The sequence below is a fragment of the Mus musculus genome, chromosome 3, assembly GCF_000001635.26.
Source record: "Mus musculus strain C57BL/6J chromosome 3, GRCm38.p6 C57BL/6J".
In the NCBI taxonomy this organism is placed as follows: Eukaryota; Metazoa; Chordata; class Mammalia; order Rodentia; family Muridae; genus Mus; species Mus musculus.
In genome coordinates, this window is record NC_000069.6 from 135,253,495 (window position 1) to 135,274,005 (window position 20,511).

The following is a 20,511-nucleotide window of genomic DNA, read 5'->3' on the forward strand; positions in this document are numbered from 1 at the left end:
CTATTGTAACAATAAAAAAGTATTATAAAAGTTGTTTGATATAAAACAATTGAACAGTCTTATGTAGATGTTTGTCTACAGCAATACTGAAAATACATATGTTTTTCTCTGTAAATTTTAAATAACTCCAAATATATTAACTGTATATTTTAAAATAATATATCACTATTAGTTTTTTTAATGAACATAAATGAAAATAAATAACGTAAGTCTTTTTGTTTGTTTTGTTTTTAATAGAGTTTAAAATCTTGGCTCTTACTGTAGTACAAACACAAAATAAGAACAGTTTTTGGACATTGGAGTTCATTGTAATAAGGCTGTACTTGAATGTCCCTCACATCACCAAAGGATTTGACCTCCATAGTAGATAAGCTAAGAGTTGACAGTTCTGCTGCGCCAAGGAATGAATTGTAGGCACCATTTTTTGGATGCAGATTTCCTGCTATGGTCAAAGCTATTTGACTTGAGTGATTGTCATCATTCTCAGCCCACAGGGAACAGGTTACATCCATTTAAGAAATGGTGTGTGTATTTAGATGACCTATCCATGAAATCATTCATCAACTATTCCAATGAACAGTGGTTCTGCTTGGAGGGAGGCACAGACGTTAGGCAAGAGTAAGATTCTGGTTCCTTGGCTGTGATGATTTTGAAAAGCATTCATCTCAGAGTAAGAGTAACTTATAAGGTCCTCTTCTTCAAAATTGATACAATAATTATAAATATCAAGCAAAGCCTTCAGACTCACTCTTTGCTGTTCTCTTACAAGCCACCTCCCAAATTAATTGTCTACATTTCTTTTGGCTGTATAAATAATTTTGGAATATGTAAGCTGTTCTGAAAACCATAGCATAGTATAAAAACACCAAGTAAACAGTCCTACTAATGGAGAGGCTGAGATAGGAGAAGCATGGTTTCAAGACCATTATGTGGCACACAGCGAGACCCTGTCACGTACAAACAAGCAGAAAGTGTATATGGGTTGTACAATATTGGACCCATTTCACCTTTTACCAAATTAGAGAGACCACAGGATGACAGCAGACAAATTTCTAATTACTCATATTTTTGAATTTCAATTGATTAGGATATGTTGGTAATATTAATTTTTATATTAAGAAATATTAAGGAAAATTGATTGTTACTTCCTCTTAATTTTCTTGTTTGAGGTGGAATTATGTTTGTGTGGGTTTGTTGAAAGAGTGCTTTCTTGCTTCTTCTAGGGTGTAGTTTCCCTCCTTGTGTTGGTGTTTTCCATCTATTATCCTTTGTAGGGCTGGATTTCATAATAATCTTTAAAGGTTTAATTCAGTCCTCTAAAAAGAAAAAAATTTAGACAAAGAGGTTTATAAAGTAAATCTATAGCTTTTTTTTTTTTTTTCATGTTTGAAGGGTGAAGTAGAAAGCCTTACAGTGTTACCAGAAACCTTAGATGCTTGGGAGTCCAGTGCATGTGGGGGCTGTCTAAACTACACACAGACTTAATTTATTTGTATCCAGCAGATATTCTAGGTGCTACAGTGGCCAAGCTAAACAATGGTCAAGAATGAGGAGGGAGGTCTGTTCTGAACTTTTTAGTTATGCAGAAAAAAATATGAATGAAATTTGAATTTTCCAGCCCAAGGTCCTGGGAAAAAATATAAAGTGCTTGGGTTTTCTAGTAAGTAGAGTTGATGACAATAATTCTAATGTCCATGTTTGTGAGACTATGAACCTGAATAATCAGCACGGCTTTCTCTAGGAACCATGCGCTTCTCCTGTGTGTTCCTTCAGTGAGTTTGACTTGACAGTGATACCACTCCCTTTGTTACTATTATTACTGTGATCTAATACTGCTATTAGATCACAATGAAATGTTTAATTCCTTTACGGAAACATGATGTAAAGTGTAAGCGTGTTTGATTAGGCCTGCTATGTGAATGTAGTTATTGATGTGTATTCCTTTGAACCAGGCCCACCAGAACCATGAAGAGACAATGAAATGTGGAAAGGGGTTACTGTGTGCTGGAGAATACTGTACAGGAAGACTTCGAGAAAAGTGCTTCAGGATAGAAGTAAGGGCCCTGCCGCAGCTTCGTGACATTGTTGCTACTGTTCCAAAGGCATCCTGTGCAGCCCACGGTGGAATTGAAGGGAATAGTGAATAGATGGTAGCAAATGCGGCCCCAAACATCATAATGTTTATATAGCCTAGCACACGTACATGTGCGTGTACATGTACACATATGTATAAATGACACAGTGGCAGTTTGTGGTTTGTTTTGTAAGGCCTGTGTGGGAAAGTGATACTGAGCAAATCTCTAATTACACTGAAGGGCTCAGTTCACTCAAGGGTAGACAGCTGTGGACAGGACAGACTATGAGTACAAAGGTCCTGAGGCAGACTTTCCAGAGAGAAAGCTACTGAGATAGTGAAGGTATCAGCTGGGGAGCCTCAAGAGGATTCACAGCTTGCTCTTGAGTGGGGGAGGTCCGCTGGAGAGTTTGACCTTGTGAGACACAATCTGACCTACATTTAGAAAGATCTAAGGATTGAAAGTTGAGTATAAGCTGAGAGCTCATTTGAAAGGTGGATTGTAATCCATGAGCAGAGACAGCAGAGCAGCAGCAGCAGCAGATCATAGAAGTGTACGGGATGGCTGCACCGCAGGGACAGGAGCAGGGGCAGGGCCAGAGGCCGGGGCCAGAGGCCGGGGCCGGGGCCGGGGCCGGGGCCGGGGCCACTGAGGGACCGCAGACTCTGCATTTTATAAACACAGGCCAGCTCAGGCATGGGGTATGGTCCACAGTCAGTTTATTCAAAAGAGTAAAACAAGTGTTGTTTTTCTTTATTGGCCTCTGGTTAATTTTCACACTATTATACATTATTTCTAAAATCTAAAGATTACTGTTTCTTTTATCTTTTAAACACAAAGGTTTTAATTTCTTTTTTCCAATGTTACAATTCTAGCATTCATTACAATGAATTCTAATTTCCTTTAGAAACTCCTGAAAAGATACTCAGAAATGGCTAATGATTATGAGTGCTTGAATAAAGTCTCTCTTGACTTGGAGAGAGAAACTAAAACCCAAAAAGAGCTGTCAGTTACTGTAAGAACAAAGCTCTCACTTCCGCACACACAGACCAAAGAGATGGAAAAGCTTCTGACTGCAAACCAGAGATGTTCCCTGGAGTTCCACAGAGCCCTCAAGAGACTTAAGGTACCAACTCTGTTTTTAATATTAGCCTCATATTGATGTAATTATAATTTCAGTTACACATTTCAATGTACTTTTAAGTCCTTTAGGAGTTAACATATACTATTTATATTAGCCACAAATTAAAGATTGTATAGGTGTGAAGATAGGAGTCATTCAACAAAACCTGAACTCTGTGCACGGGTGCCCAGAGCCCTGCCCGCAGGTGCTCAGAGTTCCGATGTAACGTGTGTCTATCCACCTCGCATAGGGACTCCATGACAGACCAAAATAAGAATTGCACTGAAGTCCAGCTCAGTAGGCCAGTGAGTTAATTGGGGTCACAGTGAACCAATTAGTTTCTGGGGTCGTGGCTTATGAGAGGTTACTCGGGCTGACTCAGAAAGCTGTATTGGCCAAAAGCTCATCCCGAAGGGGCGGTGACTCGGGAAACTGCAGCCCTGCAGCCCTGCAGCCCGACTGGCCTTCTCCTCCTCCAGTGGCTGCCTTCTGCTCTGGAACCCTGCAAGTGCTCCTTGGAAACCTTGTCATTTTCTAGGGCGTAGCATGTAAGCTGAGACTGGAAGCCAGGCTCAGCAGTAAGGCTTGACGTTCACTGTGGAGATTATACAGAGCCAGTGGGTGTTTGTTTAAGTAGTTGCAGGAACCAAGTTGGGTTACCATCTTAATAAAACAACTTCGAGGGATTGGCAGGAAAAAAAACAAACAAACAATAAAGTGGTCCAGTGAGATACTGTATGACACAGACTGAAAGAGATCCCAGCAGCTGAGAAAGTAGGACCAAATGGTAGACAGTGGAGGGAAGAAAGAACTATGAGTGAAGTCCTGAGACATGCGTGGCCAGGTTTGTGGTGACTCTTCTTAGAGAGAGTGACCAGGCAGGTGACGAATGAGCAGACATCAGTTTAGATTGAGGTGCATTGAAGTTGGAGTTTCCATGTTGTAGCACTCCAGAAGAAAAACAAAGCCTCTAGCTGGGCCTGAAGTTTGTCAGAAAAGGCAAGCATGCAGGTGTCAGACGGTGCTGCGTGCATAGAGTCATTCAGAAAGCATCTAGAGGAACGGGAACACTAGGGTAAGAGGAAACTCGACGTGTCCAGGACAGGCAGAGAAGAGCAAGCACGAGGGCTGCTTTTGGAAACCCCTTGCAATGAGTTCAGGGGCCTGGAAATGATCCAGTCAGTACAAGCCTTCGGACCTGAGTTTGGATCCCCAGCACTCAGGTTAAAAGCCAGTTTGGCAGGGCACACCTGTGATCTCAGAGCTGCAGAGAAGATGACAGGGGGATCTAGGACCTCCTAACCAACTGAATTGATGAGCTCAGAGCACAGTGAGAAATCCTGCCTCAACAAACAGGGTGGAAAGTGTCTGAGGAAGAGACCCAACATCAGCCTCAGTCCCTAACACAGACACAAACACACACACAAAGGATGGTGTAGCCTGGAGTGGCACACACCTCAGCTGGATATAAGATGAAGGTAACCCTCACTTTGGTGACGAGAATGGACTCATCAGTGGGCATAGTCAAGGCAGTTTACTTGGTACTTAGAGAAAAGGTCAAATCACAAAGTTGAGGGTTGGTGCTATAACTTAGAAAATTGTCCCCAATGTTCTGATAATCCTCTAAAAGATCCTGACAGTCAGATACGCAAAATTTATGAGGACAAGGGAACATGATAGCATTAAAACTATCATTACCTTCAAGCCAGACCTCTAACTATGCTTGACAAGGAATTCCTGAAGCATGTGACATTTGGGGGCCAGTCAAACAAGAATGTTACAATATTTTGAAAATCTAAAATGGGTTGGAGAGGTGGCTTTGCAACTAAGAGTATTTATATTTACTGTTTGTACAGAGAGCCCAGGTCAGCTCCTAACACCCTGGTCAAGGCAGCTTACCACCTGTAGCTGCAGCTCTCAGCTTCTGCTGCTCTCCTCAGCCTATGGACCCCTGAACTCAGATGACACCCACACATAGCTTTATATAAAATGAAATAGGATACCATTTTTACTAATCTCAGATGTGTGATGGTAGGATTGGCAGTTTAACCAAAATTTATATAATAGGGCTGCAAAGATGCTCAGTGGCTAAGATTCCTGGCTGCTCTTCTAGGGGACTTGAGGTTCACCCTCAGCATGATACTGTGACTCCAGTTCTATGAGATCCAATGCTCTCTTTTCTGGCCCCCCCATGAACACCATACACACATGTGGAATGTAAATATACATATAAGCAAAACACCCTCACACGTAATTAAAAATCTGAGATAATAGAAAAGGGAACTTATAGAAAGGATCGTGTTTCATTTGAAACCCACCAGATACGAGCTCTATGCAGTAGGAAGTCACTTGGGAAAGCAGCATCTGGCGGGGTTACTTTCCCAAGGAGCGCCCTCCTTTACCATCTGTCATGCTGTAAGTCAGCAAGACCTCACCATCTCAGACGCCGAGCTAGCTCCTAAATACAATGCTCACTTTTGGTTTCTCTTTTTCCTCAAGTACGTGTTAAGCTCCATTGCGAGGATAAAGGAAGAGCAGCATGAGTCCATCAATAAACGTGAAATGGCTTTTATTCAGGAAGTGGAAAAGCAGAATGAACTGCAGATTCAAATCCAGAGCCTTTCACAGACTTACCGTATTCCAGCCAGAGACTTACAGATCAAACTGAGCCAGGAGATGGACCTCCATATTGAGGTATGCTTTATTTTTAATGCGTTTAATAAGGTTTTCAGCCTTTCATCAGCAGCCTTTGTATGTGTTTAAAGTCTTTTTCATTCATCAGAAATCATTAGTGACTTGCAGAGTGACAGGTGGCCAAGAGATGGCTTGGACACTGTCAGACCTGCATAGACATAGAAGACAGATTTAACATCAGCCGGTGAGAATTTATACAATGTTAGGTTTCCTGGTGCGGCCTTACACTCATGACGGAAGTGAGAGTCAGACTTCTTGCCCTGCATCAGCTCCACAAGGACTTTGTGGCTCTCGCATCAATGTAAAGTGGGCGTGCAGTTCCCAACCTGCATGTCAGGCCTGCCTGCCAAGGCCACAGCAAAACAGTGACCAGCGCCTGTAGGTGGAATCCCTGTCATGTAGAGTATATCGCCAGTGTTCTCTTAGGCAAGCAATTGGAATCAAGTTTTAAATTAGAATTCATTTTCTTTAGTATCTTAATAGGTAGAGTCCAGTAGGTATTTCTCCCCCTTAGAATGTTTTTGTAGTTTATATGTATCTGGGTAAAGTTTTTCCTAATGCTTATATAATTTGGTGCCTATTTTTCACACAGGAAATGCTCAAAGATTTTTCAGAAAATGATTTCCTCACCATAAAAACTGAAGTCCAACAAGTATTAAATAATAGGAAAGAAATAACTGAGTTTTTGGGAAAATGGCTAAATACTCTTTTTGATACAGAAAATCTTAAGAGCACCATCCAGAAAGAAAACAAAAGCATTGGGCTCGTGAATAACTTCTATCACAGCAGAATCACTGTGAGTACCGCAGTTCAGTCGTGCTCTTTGAGGCTTTGACTTTTCTACTCGTTCCTAAGGGGTTAGACTAGCTTATATTTCTGTAGTTTGTATGTAGGTGCTCTCTGAAAAGTTTTGGTTGTCCAAACTTTATTCTTTCATTGTATCATGCTTCTTCAAGATGATTAACCCAGTTTGTACTTGGGAGGGCAGCAGGCTGTTTGCTGAGGGAACACCGAGTTTCCACTTGGGTGGTTTTGCGGCTGCTCATTGCCGTCTCCCTGTTCTCCTCTGTCTGTGAGGACTCCATTGCCCCGTGGCCGCAGAGAAGCTGGGGCTTACATCTGTTCCAGGGTCCTGGCTTCAGGGGACCTGTGTGTCAGTAGCTTCCCTGTCACACGCTCTAATCCTACACTATACACCGAGTGTGCCTACTGTTACTTTGTTTTTAGCATGCATGTGCCAGTAATTTTTTGGTTAGGTTTGTGGAAAAATTAGCCCAGTAGTACAGAAAATTCTCACATAATCCCTCCCTACAGATAATCTTTCCTATTACCAAGATCCTGCACCAGAAAATTCTACACCTGACAGTCGGTGAATTTCTAGCTCATACTTGGTGTTGATCCTGTCAGCTTCCTAAACTATTATGATGTCAGCCCATCACACCAGTGACATAAGCCAGCCTTCAGCGTAAAAGAGAACAATGACTTTGACTGTTATTATCTACACAGGAATAGAAAATTTATAGACTAGTTAGCAAACTTCAGTAAATTGGAGCAAGAGAAATGGCGCACCTTTAGAGCACTACCTACCCTTCCAGAGAACCTGGGTTCAAGTCCCAGCGCCCACATGGTGCCTCACAGCTGTGTGTAACTCCAGTTCCAGGAGATCTTACAGCCTTTTCTGGCCCCCAAAGGCACCAGACACAAATGTATTGCACAGACAGAGATGCAGGCAAAATACCCAAACCTAGAAAAAGGGTTTAGACTGAGTAAATTACTTTCTCTGTGAGCTGAGGTTCGGAATGGAATGGGCATAGAGAGTTGTTAGGATACTGTGTGTGCTCGCCTCTTGATGGCTTTAGCCTGCTCAGTTCTTCGTTCCTTCCCCTGTATTCCTGTAATGAAGTGACATAATCTTGCAGGTCAGTATAGATTCCCATCTTTCTTTTACTCATGGCAGTCTTAACATCTAACATGTTGAAAGAGAAATGTGCATTCATTGTCTTGAGCACTGTTTTAAGATGTTCTAAACAATGAATTTCAGCATGCACACTCTCTTAGAATTATAGTTTTTCATAATGTAATTTTAAAACATCAATTATTTTAAAGCTGTAGTGGTCTCTCACTGTTTTTAGGCCATGATAAATGAATCAACGGAGTTTGAGGAAAGAAGTGCTACCAGATCCAAAGACTTGGATCAGTACCTGAAGTCACTGAAAGAAACAACTGAGCAACTGTCTGAAGTCTACCAGACACTGACCGCCTCCCAGTCTGTTGTGCATCTCCATCCTACCGTGCAGCCTTCCACACGGGACAGTGAGCGTCCTCAGGCTGCATCAGGAGCTGAACAACTGACCTCAAAGGTAGGAAACTTCCTGGTGTTGAGAGCAAATGCAGTCAAACCCTCACTAAGGGTGAGTGCGCTGTTGTCCATGTGTGTGGTGAGTTGGGTCAGCCCTGACTCCAGCAGTTTCAGACAGAACAGTTCATATTGACCTTTAACTTGATGGGTCCTACCTGAGACTTATAGTTGTGGAATTTCTTAAGATTAACAAATCTCTTTCATACAGAACATAACAGGGTATGTGGGCATCAATGACCCTGCTCTGAGTCAAGTGATTTTTCTGTGTCAATGACTAGCAGGCATGTTACAGCAACAATATGAAACAGCCAGCAGGCATGGAACAAAATGCCTACAGCTTTGCTGCCAGGGTAGGCCTCAACAGAAACAGGGTTTTTCAATGTGGCCTTGGCTGTTCTGGAACTCTTCCTACAGACCATGCTGGCCTTGAACTCAGAGACCCGCCTCCCAAAGGCACGTGTTACCATCACCCAGCAAAGTGGTTAATTTTATTGTACCAGAAAAAAGAATTTCAAAATAGAATAAGCAACTCATTTTGTTAAGTCAGTTTAGACTTCCAGCTTTGGGCATCGGGGATGTGTATGGTATTGCTTCCTATTCTGAAGAGGTGCATAAACTCTCCATAGTTTTACTTTTTAAAATTGTTAATGTGAATCCTATTTTTAAACTTGTAGTATCTAAAAATACTTATTTTAAAATTTACTCCCAAGGATATTAATTTTATCCTCTGAATACAATGTCTAATAGAGCATTTTTAACTAAAAATGAAATGTAATTTGGACAAAATCTTGGTAAATTTCTTCTTGTAATATTACAAATTGTTCATGTCAGATGGCAGTGAGCTTGCTATCTCTGATGTGAGCTGGGAAGCAAACTCGGTGTTCTCTAAGAGCAGATGTGTTCTTACTTGGTGAGCCATCTCCCAGCCCCATCCATGGTGAACTTCTAAGTCCGTTATGATGCCTATCAAAAGCACAGGGGACTGTGTTTCTAGTATAAGAGTAGTTAGCAGAATCCACTTAGTCGGCAGGGCTAAACAAGTCTTCTTAACCAGGACTTTCTAGTTCAGGCTTTCTGATTCATTAGTAAGAACACCTGACAGCTAGCAGGGTTTTTGGGTTTTGTTTGTTTTTGTTTTCCAAGCGTCCCTTTGAGCACAGGTGACATGGTGACAGGTGACATGGTGCCTGTGCCCAGTTCTTTCTGTCACTCATTTCTAGATCAGCTTTTCTAGTTCTGAGTTCCCTGAGAATTACTAGGACAGTGTTTTATGTGAGTACTTTCTTTGTATCATAGCCAAAGAATACCTGCATAATTTCTACACTGTCAGCCTATGTTGAAATTTTCTTGTTGGTTTATTTGAACTATTAAAACAGTATGTAGACAAACAGATCAGAGGGAGAACTGAGAGTCTAGAGACAGGCACTCAAAGGCAGCCCTAGGATCTTTTTAAAAGGACTGGGGAAAGGAGAAGTCATTAAATATTGAGGCCAGCCACCTGGACACGCACCAGCATTCATGATGGGAGTAACAAGGCCCATGTGTTGTTCGGGAGGCTGAGGTGGAGGGTGGCCACCTAGGTTTCTCCAGCCTAGGACCTGTCTGACCCACTTAGTAAGAGACAAGATACATCTCTTAGGATAAACCTAAATATAAAGCAGAACAAAAGACAACACAGGAGAAGTGTGTGTCCCATTAGGTAGGCAATGGCTTTTTACAGACAAACGAAAAGTGCAGCCACAAGATTAAACAGACACAGACTCCTACTGCCCAGTTCTGCTCTCCAGAGACCCTGGCCAGAAGAATAATGTAAACAGACAGGGAGAAAATATATAAAATATCTTTATCTGATAAGACCCTTAAATACAATACACAAAAAGAACTTCTAAAATATCATAGGAAGGATATTAAGCAATCTGATATGAAATGGGAAGATTAGAAGGAACTCCACTCAAAACAAGATACACCCAGAGTGCATCCTCGTACCTTGTTCTGAGTGGACTGTGCACTGTTCCCGCATTGTTATGTAATGATAGTGCTGAGGACGTAGCACAGGTGGGATGTGTGCTTGCCTGCCGTGCTGGAAGCTCAAAGTAGGCTTGGTAGCACGGGCCTGGAATCCCAGCAGATGGGAGGTAGGAAGGGGGTCAGGAGTCATGTGCTTGTCCGGTGCTGGAGTTATCGGCAGTTGTGGGTAGTCATGTGGGTGCTGGAAGTTAAAGCCATGGAGGCCATAAGAGCAGCCAGTGCTTGCTCAGAACCACTGAGCCTTGTGCAAGCCCTCGTTTGATTACTTTCAGCCTTTCTGTTTCATTTGGTAAAGCGCATCACATTTTTCATTGAGAAGAGTGTTTTCTTAAAGAAAAATATTAGTTTATAGCTTTAGATATACTTCATATCAAGTATTGGGATATTACTCAATTAAAGTCAGTGTCTTTCTTAGCTTTCACGCCTCAGGAGTTGTAAGCAGGCTTCCGACACTCCTTCTACAGTGTGGCGATCAAACAACTGGCAAAATTAAAACTAATCACTGTTTTTCCTTTCCTTTTTTTCCTATGAAAGAACAAAATTGCTTTAGGAGCTGTGCCCTATAAAGAAGAAATTGAGGATCTCAAAATGCAGCTGGTGAAGAGTGACCTAGAGAAGAAGGCGACCGCCAAGGAATTCGATAAGAAGTACGCCTGTCCTCACTCTCTTAGCATGGCTTCAGTCACATAACATTCCTCTATAGACTACACAGACATCTCTGAAGTAGTTTACTTTTCAGAAAGTAATTTATTAAAATATTTAATTTTTAAAAAATATGTAAGCACCCACGGGTTTTAAGCTCATTAAATTGAGATTCCATATGCAATGTTAAAAAGCCAGCCCAGCCGCAGCTATGGCGCAGCTTCTGGCAGGGTGCCAGCCTAGCATGGACCAGGCCCTGCTCCATCCCCAGCAGTGAGAATGTGAGCCTGACTCTCAGCATTTGCAGGGTGCCTTTGACTGCTTCTTCCTCAGTGACACATGAAGACAACTTAAAAGTGGCCTGTGACCTTCAGAGTGACTGCTGAGAGCCTTTGCTGTGCTGTGCGTGCACATGGGGTGGGGTGAAGACTGCTGGCTCTGCTGGTTCCCTTCCCCCTCAGGCTGTGTTTTGTGTAGCGATTATTTTCTTTGGGTACTTGGGATCCCTCAGCATATCCGCTTCTTATCACTTACCTGTGTGTGCTGTTACACATTAGAGCACACCAAAAGTTGTGTCTGTATGGAGCATAGTGCGATGACCATTGGACAGTCAGAAGAACTGAATTCCAAGTCTGCCCATCACCGTAAACAGATGTTAGCCTCATCCAGTCCTGGCATGTAAACAAGGGCTAGTGTAAGAAGAGGCGGTCCCACGATGTAGCCCAGCTCTGTAGAAGTTCTTCCTCGTCAGGAATGTCAGTTAACTCTGCCTGGGAAATAGAAATGCGAACAGGCAGTGTCCCCTGTGAAGTCCAGTCAGCACTTGTTTTCATAGTTGCTGGGTTTTGAGACAGGGTTTCTCTGGGTAGCCCTAGCTGTCCTGAAGAGTGCTTTGTAGAACAGGCTGGCCTCAGGGTCAGAGATCTGCCTCCATAGAGGGACTACAGGTATGTCCCAACCATTGGCACCACTTTCATAGCTTTTAAGAACAGTATAATTTCTGAGGGAGCATTGTAATTTATCATGGCTAACTAATGCTTGGATTGCCGACTGACAATTCATAAAGTATCTCTTCCGCCTGGGAAGCAGTGGCAAGTCTGAGCTTTGACTCTTTGCACTAAATCAGCACTGCAGTAAGGATTTGCTGGCCTGACAGTATGGAAATTAAGGGTTTGGTTTGGTTTTCTTTGTTTTTGTTTTGCTTCTTTTCATTCTCTGGTGGTTTTTTGTGTATATTGCCCTGTGGTAACAGTTTATAGTGTCTCCAAAAATAATTTTGTTCAGCTATAACTAACATAACCTATTATGTTTCCACAAGTTTTAAATGAATTAGTCTCTCAGTAATAAAGCTGGGCTGTTCCCACAGCTGAACCGAATAGGGCTGTTGTGTCAGTATGACTGACATCCAGTTAGAAAGTTCTGCAACATTTCTAGTTAATCCTCCATGTAAAATCATTTGAATATTTACACATTTTTATTATTTTATTCTTGTTAGAATTCTCTCTCTAAAAGCCACTGTTGAACATCAAGAAGAAATGATAAGGCTACTGAGAGAAAATCTTAGAGGACATCAACAGGCCCAGGATACCTCAAGTAAGTGGAAGAGTACAGACAAATGGTGCTGATGGTGGTGGTGATGGTGCTGATGGTGCTGATGGTGGTGGTGATGGTGCTGATGGTGCTGATGATAGTGCTGATGGTGATGGTGCTGGTGGTGATGGTGCTAATGGTGGTGATGCTGCTGATGGTGCTGCTGATGGTGGTAGTGATGGTGATTTACTACACAGTGTATCCCAACTGCAGTTTCCCCTCCCTCCACTCCTAGTTCGCCCCACCAACAACAACCCCTCTCCCCCAGATCTTCTCCTCCATTTTCCTTCAGGAAAATACAAGCTTCCCAGGGCTATCAACCATAACAAGATACAATAAGACTAGGCACAAATCCTCATAACAAGGCTGGATGAGGCAGTCCAATAGGAAGAAGAAAGGTCTGACTGGCGTAGCATGGAATATCAAAGTTTCAATTTGTATTTCTCTGATAGCTAAGAATTTGAATATTTCTTTTAAGTCAGTAATTCTCACCCTGTGGGTCATGACCCAACAGGGGTCACATCAGAAAGTCTGCATATCAGATACTTTATGAGTCATAACAGTAGCAAAATAACTAAGAGGTAGCAACGAAATAATTTTATGGTTCTCACCACAGGTGAGGAACTGTATTAAAGGGTAGCGGCATTAAGAAGATTGAGAACCACTGCTTTAAGTGTTTCTTGGTCTCTTGTGTTTCATACTTCTGAGAACTCTGTTTAGTGTATACCCTTCCACTCCTCCTTCATTTTAAATATTCATTTGTGTTTTGCCTGTATGTATTCCAGTATGAGGGTATCGGGTCCCCAGGAACTGGAGACACGGGCAGTTGTGATCTGCACTATGGGTGTGGGAATTGAACCCAGGTCCTCTGGAAGAGCAGCCAGTGCTCTTAACTGCTGAGCTATCTCTCTAGTCCCCTGTATCACATTTTTAAGTTATTTATTTTCTTGATCAGTTGGGGTTTTTTTTGGGGGGAGGGGTCTTTTTATATTCTAGACACTGTCCATCAGATGTATAATTGGTAAAGTTTTTTTTTTTTCCAGTTATAAGTTGATGGTGTTCTTTGCTGCTTTTAGCAAAGACTTTTAGCTTTCTGAGGTCTCAGTTATTGTTGGTCTTCATACCTTTGCTATCGGGGTCCTTTCCAGAAGGTCTTTTTGGGTGCCAGCCTGTTTCCTCCTTTCTCTTAGATCACATTCAGGGTGTCTGGCCTTGGGGGAGGTCCTTGATCCATCTGAGTTTGCTTTGTGCAGGATGGCAGGGAGAGATCTGTTTTTACTCTTCTACGTGGAGCCCCTCAGCTTATCCAGAACCATTTGTTGAAGAGGTTCTCTTTTCCAGTATGTAGTTTTGTTTGTCAAGTATCAGGTGTCCATAGGTTTGGGGACTTACAGCTGCGTCTTCAGGTCAATTCATCGTGTCTGATTTTATTCCAATACCATACCATTTTTATTACTATATATAGCTCTATGCTATAATTTTTAATTTGGGATGGTAATAACTCCAGTTCTTTTATTATTCATGATTGTTTTAGGTACATTGTGTGTGTGTGTGTTTCCATATGACACTTAAGACTTTTTTTTTTCAATTTCAGTGAAGAATTGTGTTGGAATTTTGATGGAGATTGCTTTTGGTAGGATGGCCTTTTTCAAAATATTAATCCTACCAATCCATGAACATGGGAGATTTTTCCATCTTCTGATGTCATCTTCAATTTCTTTAATATCTTAAAATGTTATTGTACAAGTCTTTTATTTGCTTGCTTAGAGTTAGTCCAAGATTTTTTTTAGGAAGCCTACTGATTTTTTAATGCTGATTTTTGTATCCTACTACTTTGCTGAAAGTGATTGTCTACCATAGTGAATTTTAAAGTCTTTTATGTATAAAATCATGTCATCCGCAAATAAGGATGCTTTCACTTTTTCCTTGCCTATTCGTATCCCCTTGATCTCCTTCAGTTGTCTTATTTCCCTTAGTAAGACTTGGACCACTCTATTAAACTGGAGGGGAGAGAATGAACATTCTTGTCTTGTTCCTGATCTCAGTAATAGTACCCGGGGTTTTCTCTCTTTATCACGACTATGATGAGGCCTTGCTGTAGACTTTTATACTAGGATATATCCCTCCTGTTCGCGTCTTTATCATGAATAAAGGTTGGGTTTTGTCAAGGCCCTTTTCTGTATTTAATGAGATGTTCATCTCTCATCCACTGGGATATGGGAACAGTTGTGGTTTTCAGAGATACCTGGCCTGTATTGTACCTGAATGCTAAAAATGTATATCACTAATCTCCTTACATATGTTCTGTCTCTTTAATGAACTGCTGGTGACCTAATGGGTAATTGAAATAAATGACAGCTCCATTTTCACAGTTTTATGCACAGTGCGGTCATGTTTTAATCTCATTTGGAGGTATGTTTAGTTAGCACGTAGCTGTTGGGCAATCTCAGGGTACCAAGTGACTTGGGGGCAGTCTCTGCGTGACCTGCAGTGAGGTAGCAGCTGACAAGCCCCACGGTGATCAGAGCATAGATCAACACGTAATGGCTCTGATTATAAACGGCCGCTGTTGCTACCATCAGGGCATAAAGTGCACCTGTTAGAGGCGAGCTGAGGGGGATGGAGCTCTGGAGGTCAAGTGGACGGAGGAAGTGAGAGAGAGGGAAAAAAAATCACAAGAGACGTCCAGGAAATGGGTTTCATAGAGGCCTCTTACAATTTTTAATATTTCTATTATTTTGAACATGAGAGCTAGTTAAGGTTATCTGCCTGGCTGCACATGGTGACACATGCCTGTGTCCACACTCCAGAGGCTCTGCAGGGGATCAGTACCAGATCAAGAGTCAGCCTGGGCAGCACAGACGACACCCTGTCGATTCTGTTTTACTTACAAAAGAAATCATATCAACCCGTATGTATGTTTGCCTCCTACAGTGATCTCAGAACAAGACTCTCAGCTTCTGAGTAAACCTCTAACCTGTGGAGGTGGCAGTGGAATTGTACAAAGCACAAAAGCTCTTATTTTGAAAAGTGAATATAAAAGGATGGGAAGTGAGATTTCTAAGTTAAAGCAGCAAAATGAGCAGCTAAGAAAGCAAAATAATCAACTATTAAGGTAAGTTCTAAACCCAGGCCTAACCCAGGCGTGCTGGGTCACCCGCTAACCCCAGCACTCCCGAGGCAGAGGCAGAGGCAGGCAGATCTCTCAGTTCATGGACAGCCAGAGATACCTAATAGATAGAACTTGTCTCAAAAAAAAAAAAAAAACCTGAGCAGACGAAAAAGGAAAGTTCTGACTGCATGACGGATCCTGTGTTTATGGTACTTCATATGTTGTAGTGATTTGTATATATTTTCTGCAGTTGTCAACCTTTTACTAACTTTGGGAAAGGAGATTTGTAACGAGTATGAAGTGTGTGCTTGTTTATTTTAGAAGATGTGGGGATTTAGTGCTCCGTTTCACATTTGTCAGTCATTAACTGCAAACTTGTGCGTGGGGGGCAGAGGTCTGCTCACTTTCCCAGCTTGTTTTGAGACTCTGAGTGAGTGAGCCTGCAGCTCTCTGGATCAGCAGACCTGGGGAGCCAGCAAACTCCAGGGAGACTCCTGCCTCCACCTCTGCAGCCCTGAGGGACAGGCATGGACTGTGCACCCAGCTTTGTGTTTACGTGGGTTCTAGGAATCAAACTGGACCATCTCCCAGCTGTTCTGAACTGTCTTTAACTAGGCCAAGTACTAGGGAATGAACGCTGAGCAGAGAGCTACCCCAGGTCTATAGAGAGGCAGTGAAGCTGCCCCGACCCTGAGTCCAGCTGGACCTGTTGACAGACAGACAGCTTAGAGCACGGCATCATTTGACCCCTCCCACCACAGAAGTGTACAGCTTTTGTACCAAACACTATGTGAACAGAACGGTGGGAAAAAATTACTCATCGAGGGTAAAGAGCTAGAAGGATAGCTCCATGGCAGTGCGGGCCTAGTGTGGACTGGGCCCTGGATCCACTCCCCAGCACTGCAGAGATAAGTAACTGAGACCAAGACCCCCGAGTAACCTTTCTCATAGAGCAACATAAGCAAAAGCAAAGGGCCAGACAGTGGAGGGGAGAGCTGTAGGCGCAGACTCAGGAGCAAAGAGGAAAGTCGAAAGGCTGAGGCCGTCAGAGCTCTGTTGAGACCCTGGCCCACCAAAACATGGTATGGGTGTCATAAGAAATTACATTTGAAAGAGGAATCTGATCGTGTCTAGAGAGATTCAGAGAGGTGGCGAAATGGCGACCAAAAAAAGTGAAGAGAAATTAGGAAAGGCGAAAATATACTTCTGTAAAGGTTTAATAAACATTCTATAAATCGGATTTATCCAATTATTACAGCAGTGCATAAACTGCTCTGGATGTTGTGGATTCATTAAATATGATGTCTAACTTTGAATATTTTCAAAACTCCATAATCAAAATTTTTTAGTTTAATTCAATTGATGTAGCTCCTCTCCTGAACCATGCAAGTGGTCCAAACAGAAGGGTTAACGGTGAAATTAAAATACAAATGTAATAAAATGGTAAATTTCATGTTAAGTATTTCAGCAGGCTAGGGTTCTTTTTAAATTTTTCTCCATGCCCACATTGAAGAATTGAGTTGTCTGATCTAACTCTCTTTCTGCTTCCATTCAAGTGATAACTCTCAACTCTCCAATGAGGTTAAAACCTGGGAGGAAAGAACTCTTAAAAGAGACAGTTACAGAGAAACAACTTGTGAGAATTCTCCAAAGTCTCCTAAAGTGACTCGGACAGATTCTAAAAGGAGACAGAACACAACTTCTCAGTGCAGGGCACAAAATCTCCAGGATCCTGTGCCAAAAGATTCCCCAAAATCATGGTTTTTTGATAACCGGTCAAAGTCTCTTCCAGCACCTCACCCGATCCGCTATTTTGACAACTCCAGTCTAGGGCTGTGCCCAGGTAGGTAGCCGCTCAGGTTGCTGGGTGTCACTGGGAATAAGAGATGAATCCCGTGTGTTTGGTTCATCTGCTCAGCTGTGAGAACTCACGGTCCTGTTGTCGCGGTGTGGTTACTTCACAGTTACATGGTATGCACCCGACTCCATTTCACTGTGTTGCCCTGCCACTGCGGGTATCTCAGTCCTCCACCTGCTGTCAGGGGAGGAGGAGTCATTTCCACACTTCCAGAAGCACCACAGCTGACTCTTCAGCCACTCAAGTCTGCGCTCAGCTCAAAGCTTCTCAAAGACAACTAGATGTCCTGTGACACACGTATTTTTGAAGTCCTTCCTTTATCTGTGAGAGAGTCATTCCCAGACCTCCAGGAAACTAAAATCCTGGAGGGCATAAAGTCCTATGCACTATTTTTTCCTGTGCATACAAATTATAGTTACATTTCCCCTATTTACTTAAAGGAGGTGACATTAGCTTGTTCAGACTGCCAACATCACTAGTGGTATATTGTGGGTTACTAAGTGAATCAGAGTTTGTTGGATGCAAGCTCTAACCCAGGACTGCAACCATATACTACTCTCATTGTACAGTTGATTACCAACCAATGTAGTATTTTTAAAAACTAGTTCAAAACTTGAGAGGCAAGCACTTGCTACTCTTGCAAGAAGACCAGGGTTGGCCGGGCGTGGTGGCCCACGCCTTTAATCCCAGCACTCGGGAGACAGGGGCAGGCGGATTTCTGAGTTCGAGGCCAGCCTGGTCTACAGAGTGAGTTCCAGGACAGCCAGGGCTACACAGAGAAACCCTGTCTCGAAAAACAAAACAAAAAAGACAAAGACGACGACCAGGGTTACACCCCCAGCCCCACATGGCAGCTCACTACTGTGTAACTGCGATTCCAGAGGATCTTCTGGCTCCTGAGGGCACCGCGTGTGAGTGGTGCATATGCAGGCACACACACATCAAACAAAGCCTATGTATGGCCCACCTCCTCCTTTTTAACCCTTGCTGCTAGCCGTACATATGAAGAGAAAGCCGGCTCTTTCACTGTTGCCTGCATGTGCGCTTCCAGGCTGACCACTCGGCGCTTTAGTCAGGAAGCTCAGCCCTGTAGAAGGAAGATTCATCCTCATATACACACTCACACACACTCACTGACACACACACACACTCGCGCTCGCTCTCTCTCTCTCTCTCTCTCTCAGTATTAATTGCTTGTAGCCTCCTTCCCTCCTCAATGGGGTGCTGTGAGATTTCTCCCATCTAGTTACTATTACTGTGATTGTTTAAGAAGCCATGTTGAGATTTGATGGGTATAGTGTTCCTATCGTAGCTAGAAGCCACCGTCTCACAGCAGACTCCCTGGCCCTCTGGCTCTTATAGTCTTTCCAACCCTCTTCTGCCTGAGCCTTGGGAGTAGGAGTTATACTCCAGATGTATCAACTGAGTCCGTATCCCACCGTCCATTGCCTGCATTTTGACTAGCTGTGACATTCTGTAATGGCTTCCTCTAACGTGCTGGGGGGAAACTTTCTTTGAGGAGGAGTGAGACCTACCCTTCCCATGGGGCCAAAGTAAGTGTTTAGAATAGTTAGCGTTACTGGTTTAAGAAAGTGGTGGTAGTCGGTTCTCCTTGGGTCTGTGTCTCCAGCTGTGAATAGCTACTTAGGCTTCCAGTTCAGGAATGAGCCATCTCGTGTTAACAGCTGTCTAACTGGAGTCAAGGCCTGCTGTTAGCCCCAAAGTAAAACTGCCACACTTTAGCCACTGTGGCTATATTGCAGATGCAGTCACTGGTTCGTAGGCTTCGCAGCTAGGTAGAACCCCAATATGTCGCTCCCGTCCTCTCCCTTGGCAGCGTGCCAAGCAGCTGCTGATGCTGTGTGAGCCGCTCCTCGGCCAGGAGGCCAACACTGTGTTCCCAACGTGCAACAAAGGGAAAGCAGATGAGGTTCGTAGTCGTGCACATTAAACCACGAGTTAACTGACTGAGTATACCTAGTCCTTAGCTTTATGCACAGTATCCTTCCTAACACCTTGACAGAGTGGGGCCTGGAGTTCTGAAGGGAAGGACTGCTGCTTTACCGAACACACGAGCCAGTCACCCTTCTCCTGAAACGCTGCACCCTCATGACCCTGCTCCCGTGTGTGTGTGTGAATTAGGGTTGATTTGCTTTCTATTTTCTTTCTCAAAAGAACCAGATGACGTAGAGAATGTGGAGCCTAAGACAGACCTCTGCCAAGCCTCCTTGGAAAAAGATGTGTCCCAGTGCAAGACGCAGTAGATGCCCCTGTCCCGTCAGAGCAGAGCGCCCTTGGATGGATGCCCCCGTCAGCCGAGCGCTCTTGGATGCCTTTCCTCGTGTGTCCACACTGACAAAGATGATGCAATCCAACTTAGTTTCAGTCTAATTTCCACTTTAGAAGATGGAGGAACAAGAAACGGATTGATTGCAGTGACTTAGAACGCTGGTGGCAGTTCTTTCTGCTTGCATCTGTGACATTCCACACGCTGAACTGTTAATTATTTATTTTTATACATTGCGAAGAATAAAGGTCTTGAAGGAAAATTTTAATCTTTCCAGATGGGTATAACATGTATACATTTCTTTAAAGTTACTTATATATGACTTAAAAAATTCTGGAACATAGCACATAAGATAAGCCTTGTTGTGTGACAAAACTTTTCCTGGGAAGACAAAACACACTTGTCTGCTCAGCCCAGACAGGGAGCCCATGGCAGACGAAAGTACAAATGACACCCGTGACTTCCCAGCCACAAGGTTGGTTCTGGCTTACAGTGTCAGGCGTGGTAGACAAGCCACTGGTACATAAGCAGGTCCATCCTGCTGCTATGGTGTTATTCTTTCTTTTTTTTTTTTTTAATATTTTTTATTAGGTATTTTCCTCATTTACATTTCCAATGCTATCCCCAAAAGTCCCCCATACCCTCCCCCCCACTCCCCTACCCACCCACTCCCCTACCCACCCACTCCCACTTTTTGGCCCTGGCATTCCCCTGTACTGGGGCATATAAAGTTTGCAAGTCCA

General features: G+C 43.1%; 1 protein-coding gene across 1 annotated transcript in view; it reads left to right on the top strand.

Moving 5' to 3' along the window:
* Cenpe (centromere protein E) overlaps positions 1-20,046 on the top strand; it is a 60,978-nt gene extending 40,932 nt beyond the window's left edge. The window contains exons 37-46 of the mRNA NM_173762.4: positions 1,953-2,054; positions 2,983-3,201; positions 5,698-5,892; positions 6,485-6,688; positions 8,025-8,252; positions 10,814-10,926; positions 12,417-12,514; positions 15,446-15,626; positions 17,180-17,466; positions 19,657-20,046. Of these exons, the coding sequence (NP_776123.3) occupies positions 1,953-2,054; positions 2,983-3,201; positions 5,698-5,892; positions 6,485-6,688; positions 8,025-8,252; positions 10,814-10,926; positions 12,417-12,514; positions 15,446-15,626; positions 17,180-17,466; positions 19,657-19,745 (1,716 nt within the window). The 3' untranslated portion in view covers positions 19,746-20,046. The remainder of the gene's footprint in view (positions 1-1,952; positions 2,055-2,982; positions 3,202-5,697; positions 5,893-6,484; positions 6,689-8,024; positions 8,253-10,813; positions 10,927-12,416; positions 12,515-15,445; positions 15,627-17,179; positions 17,467-19,656) is intronic.
* Positions 20,047-20,511: the final 465 nt, after the last annotated feature.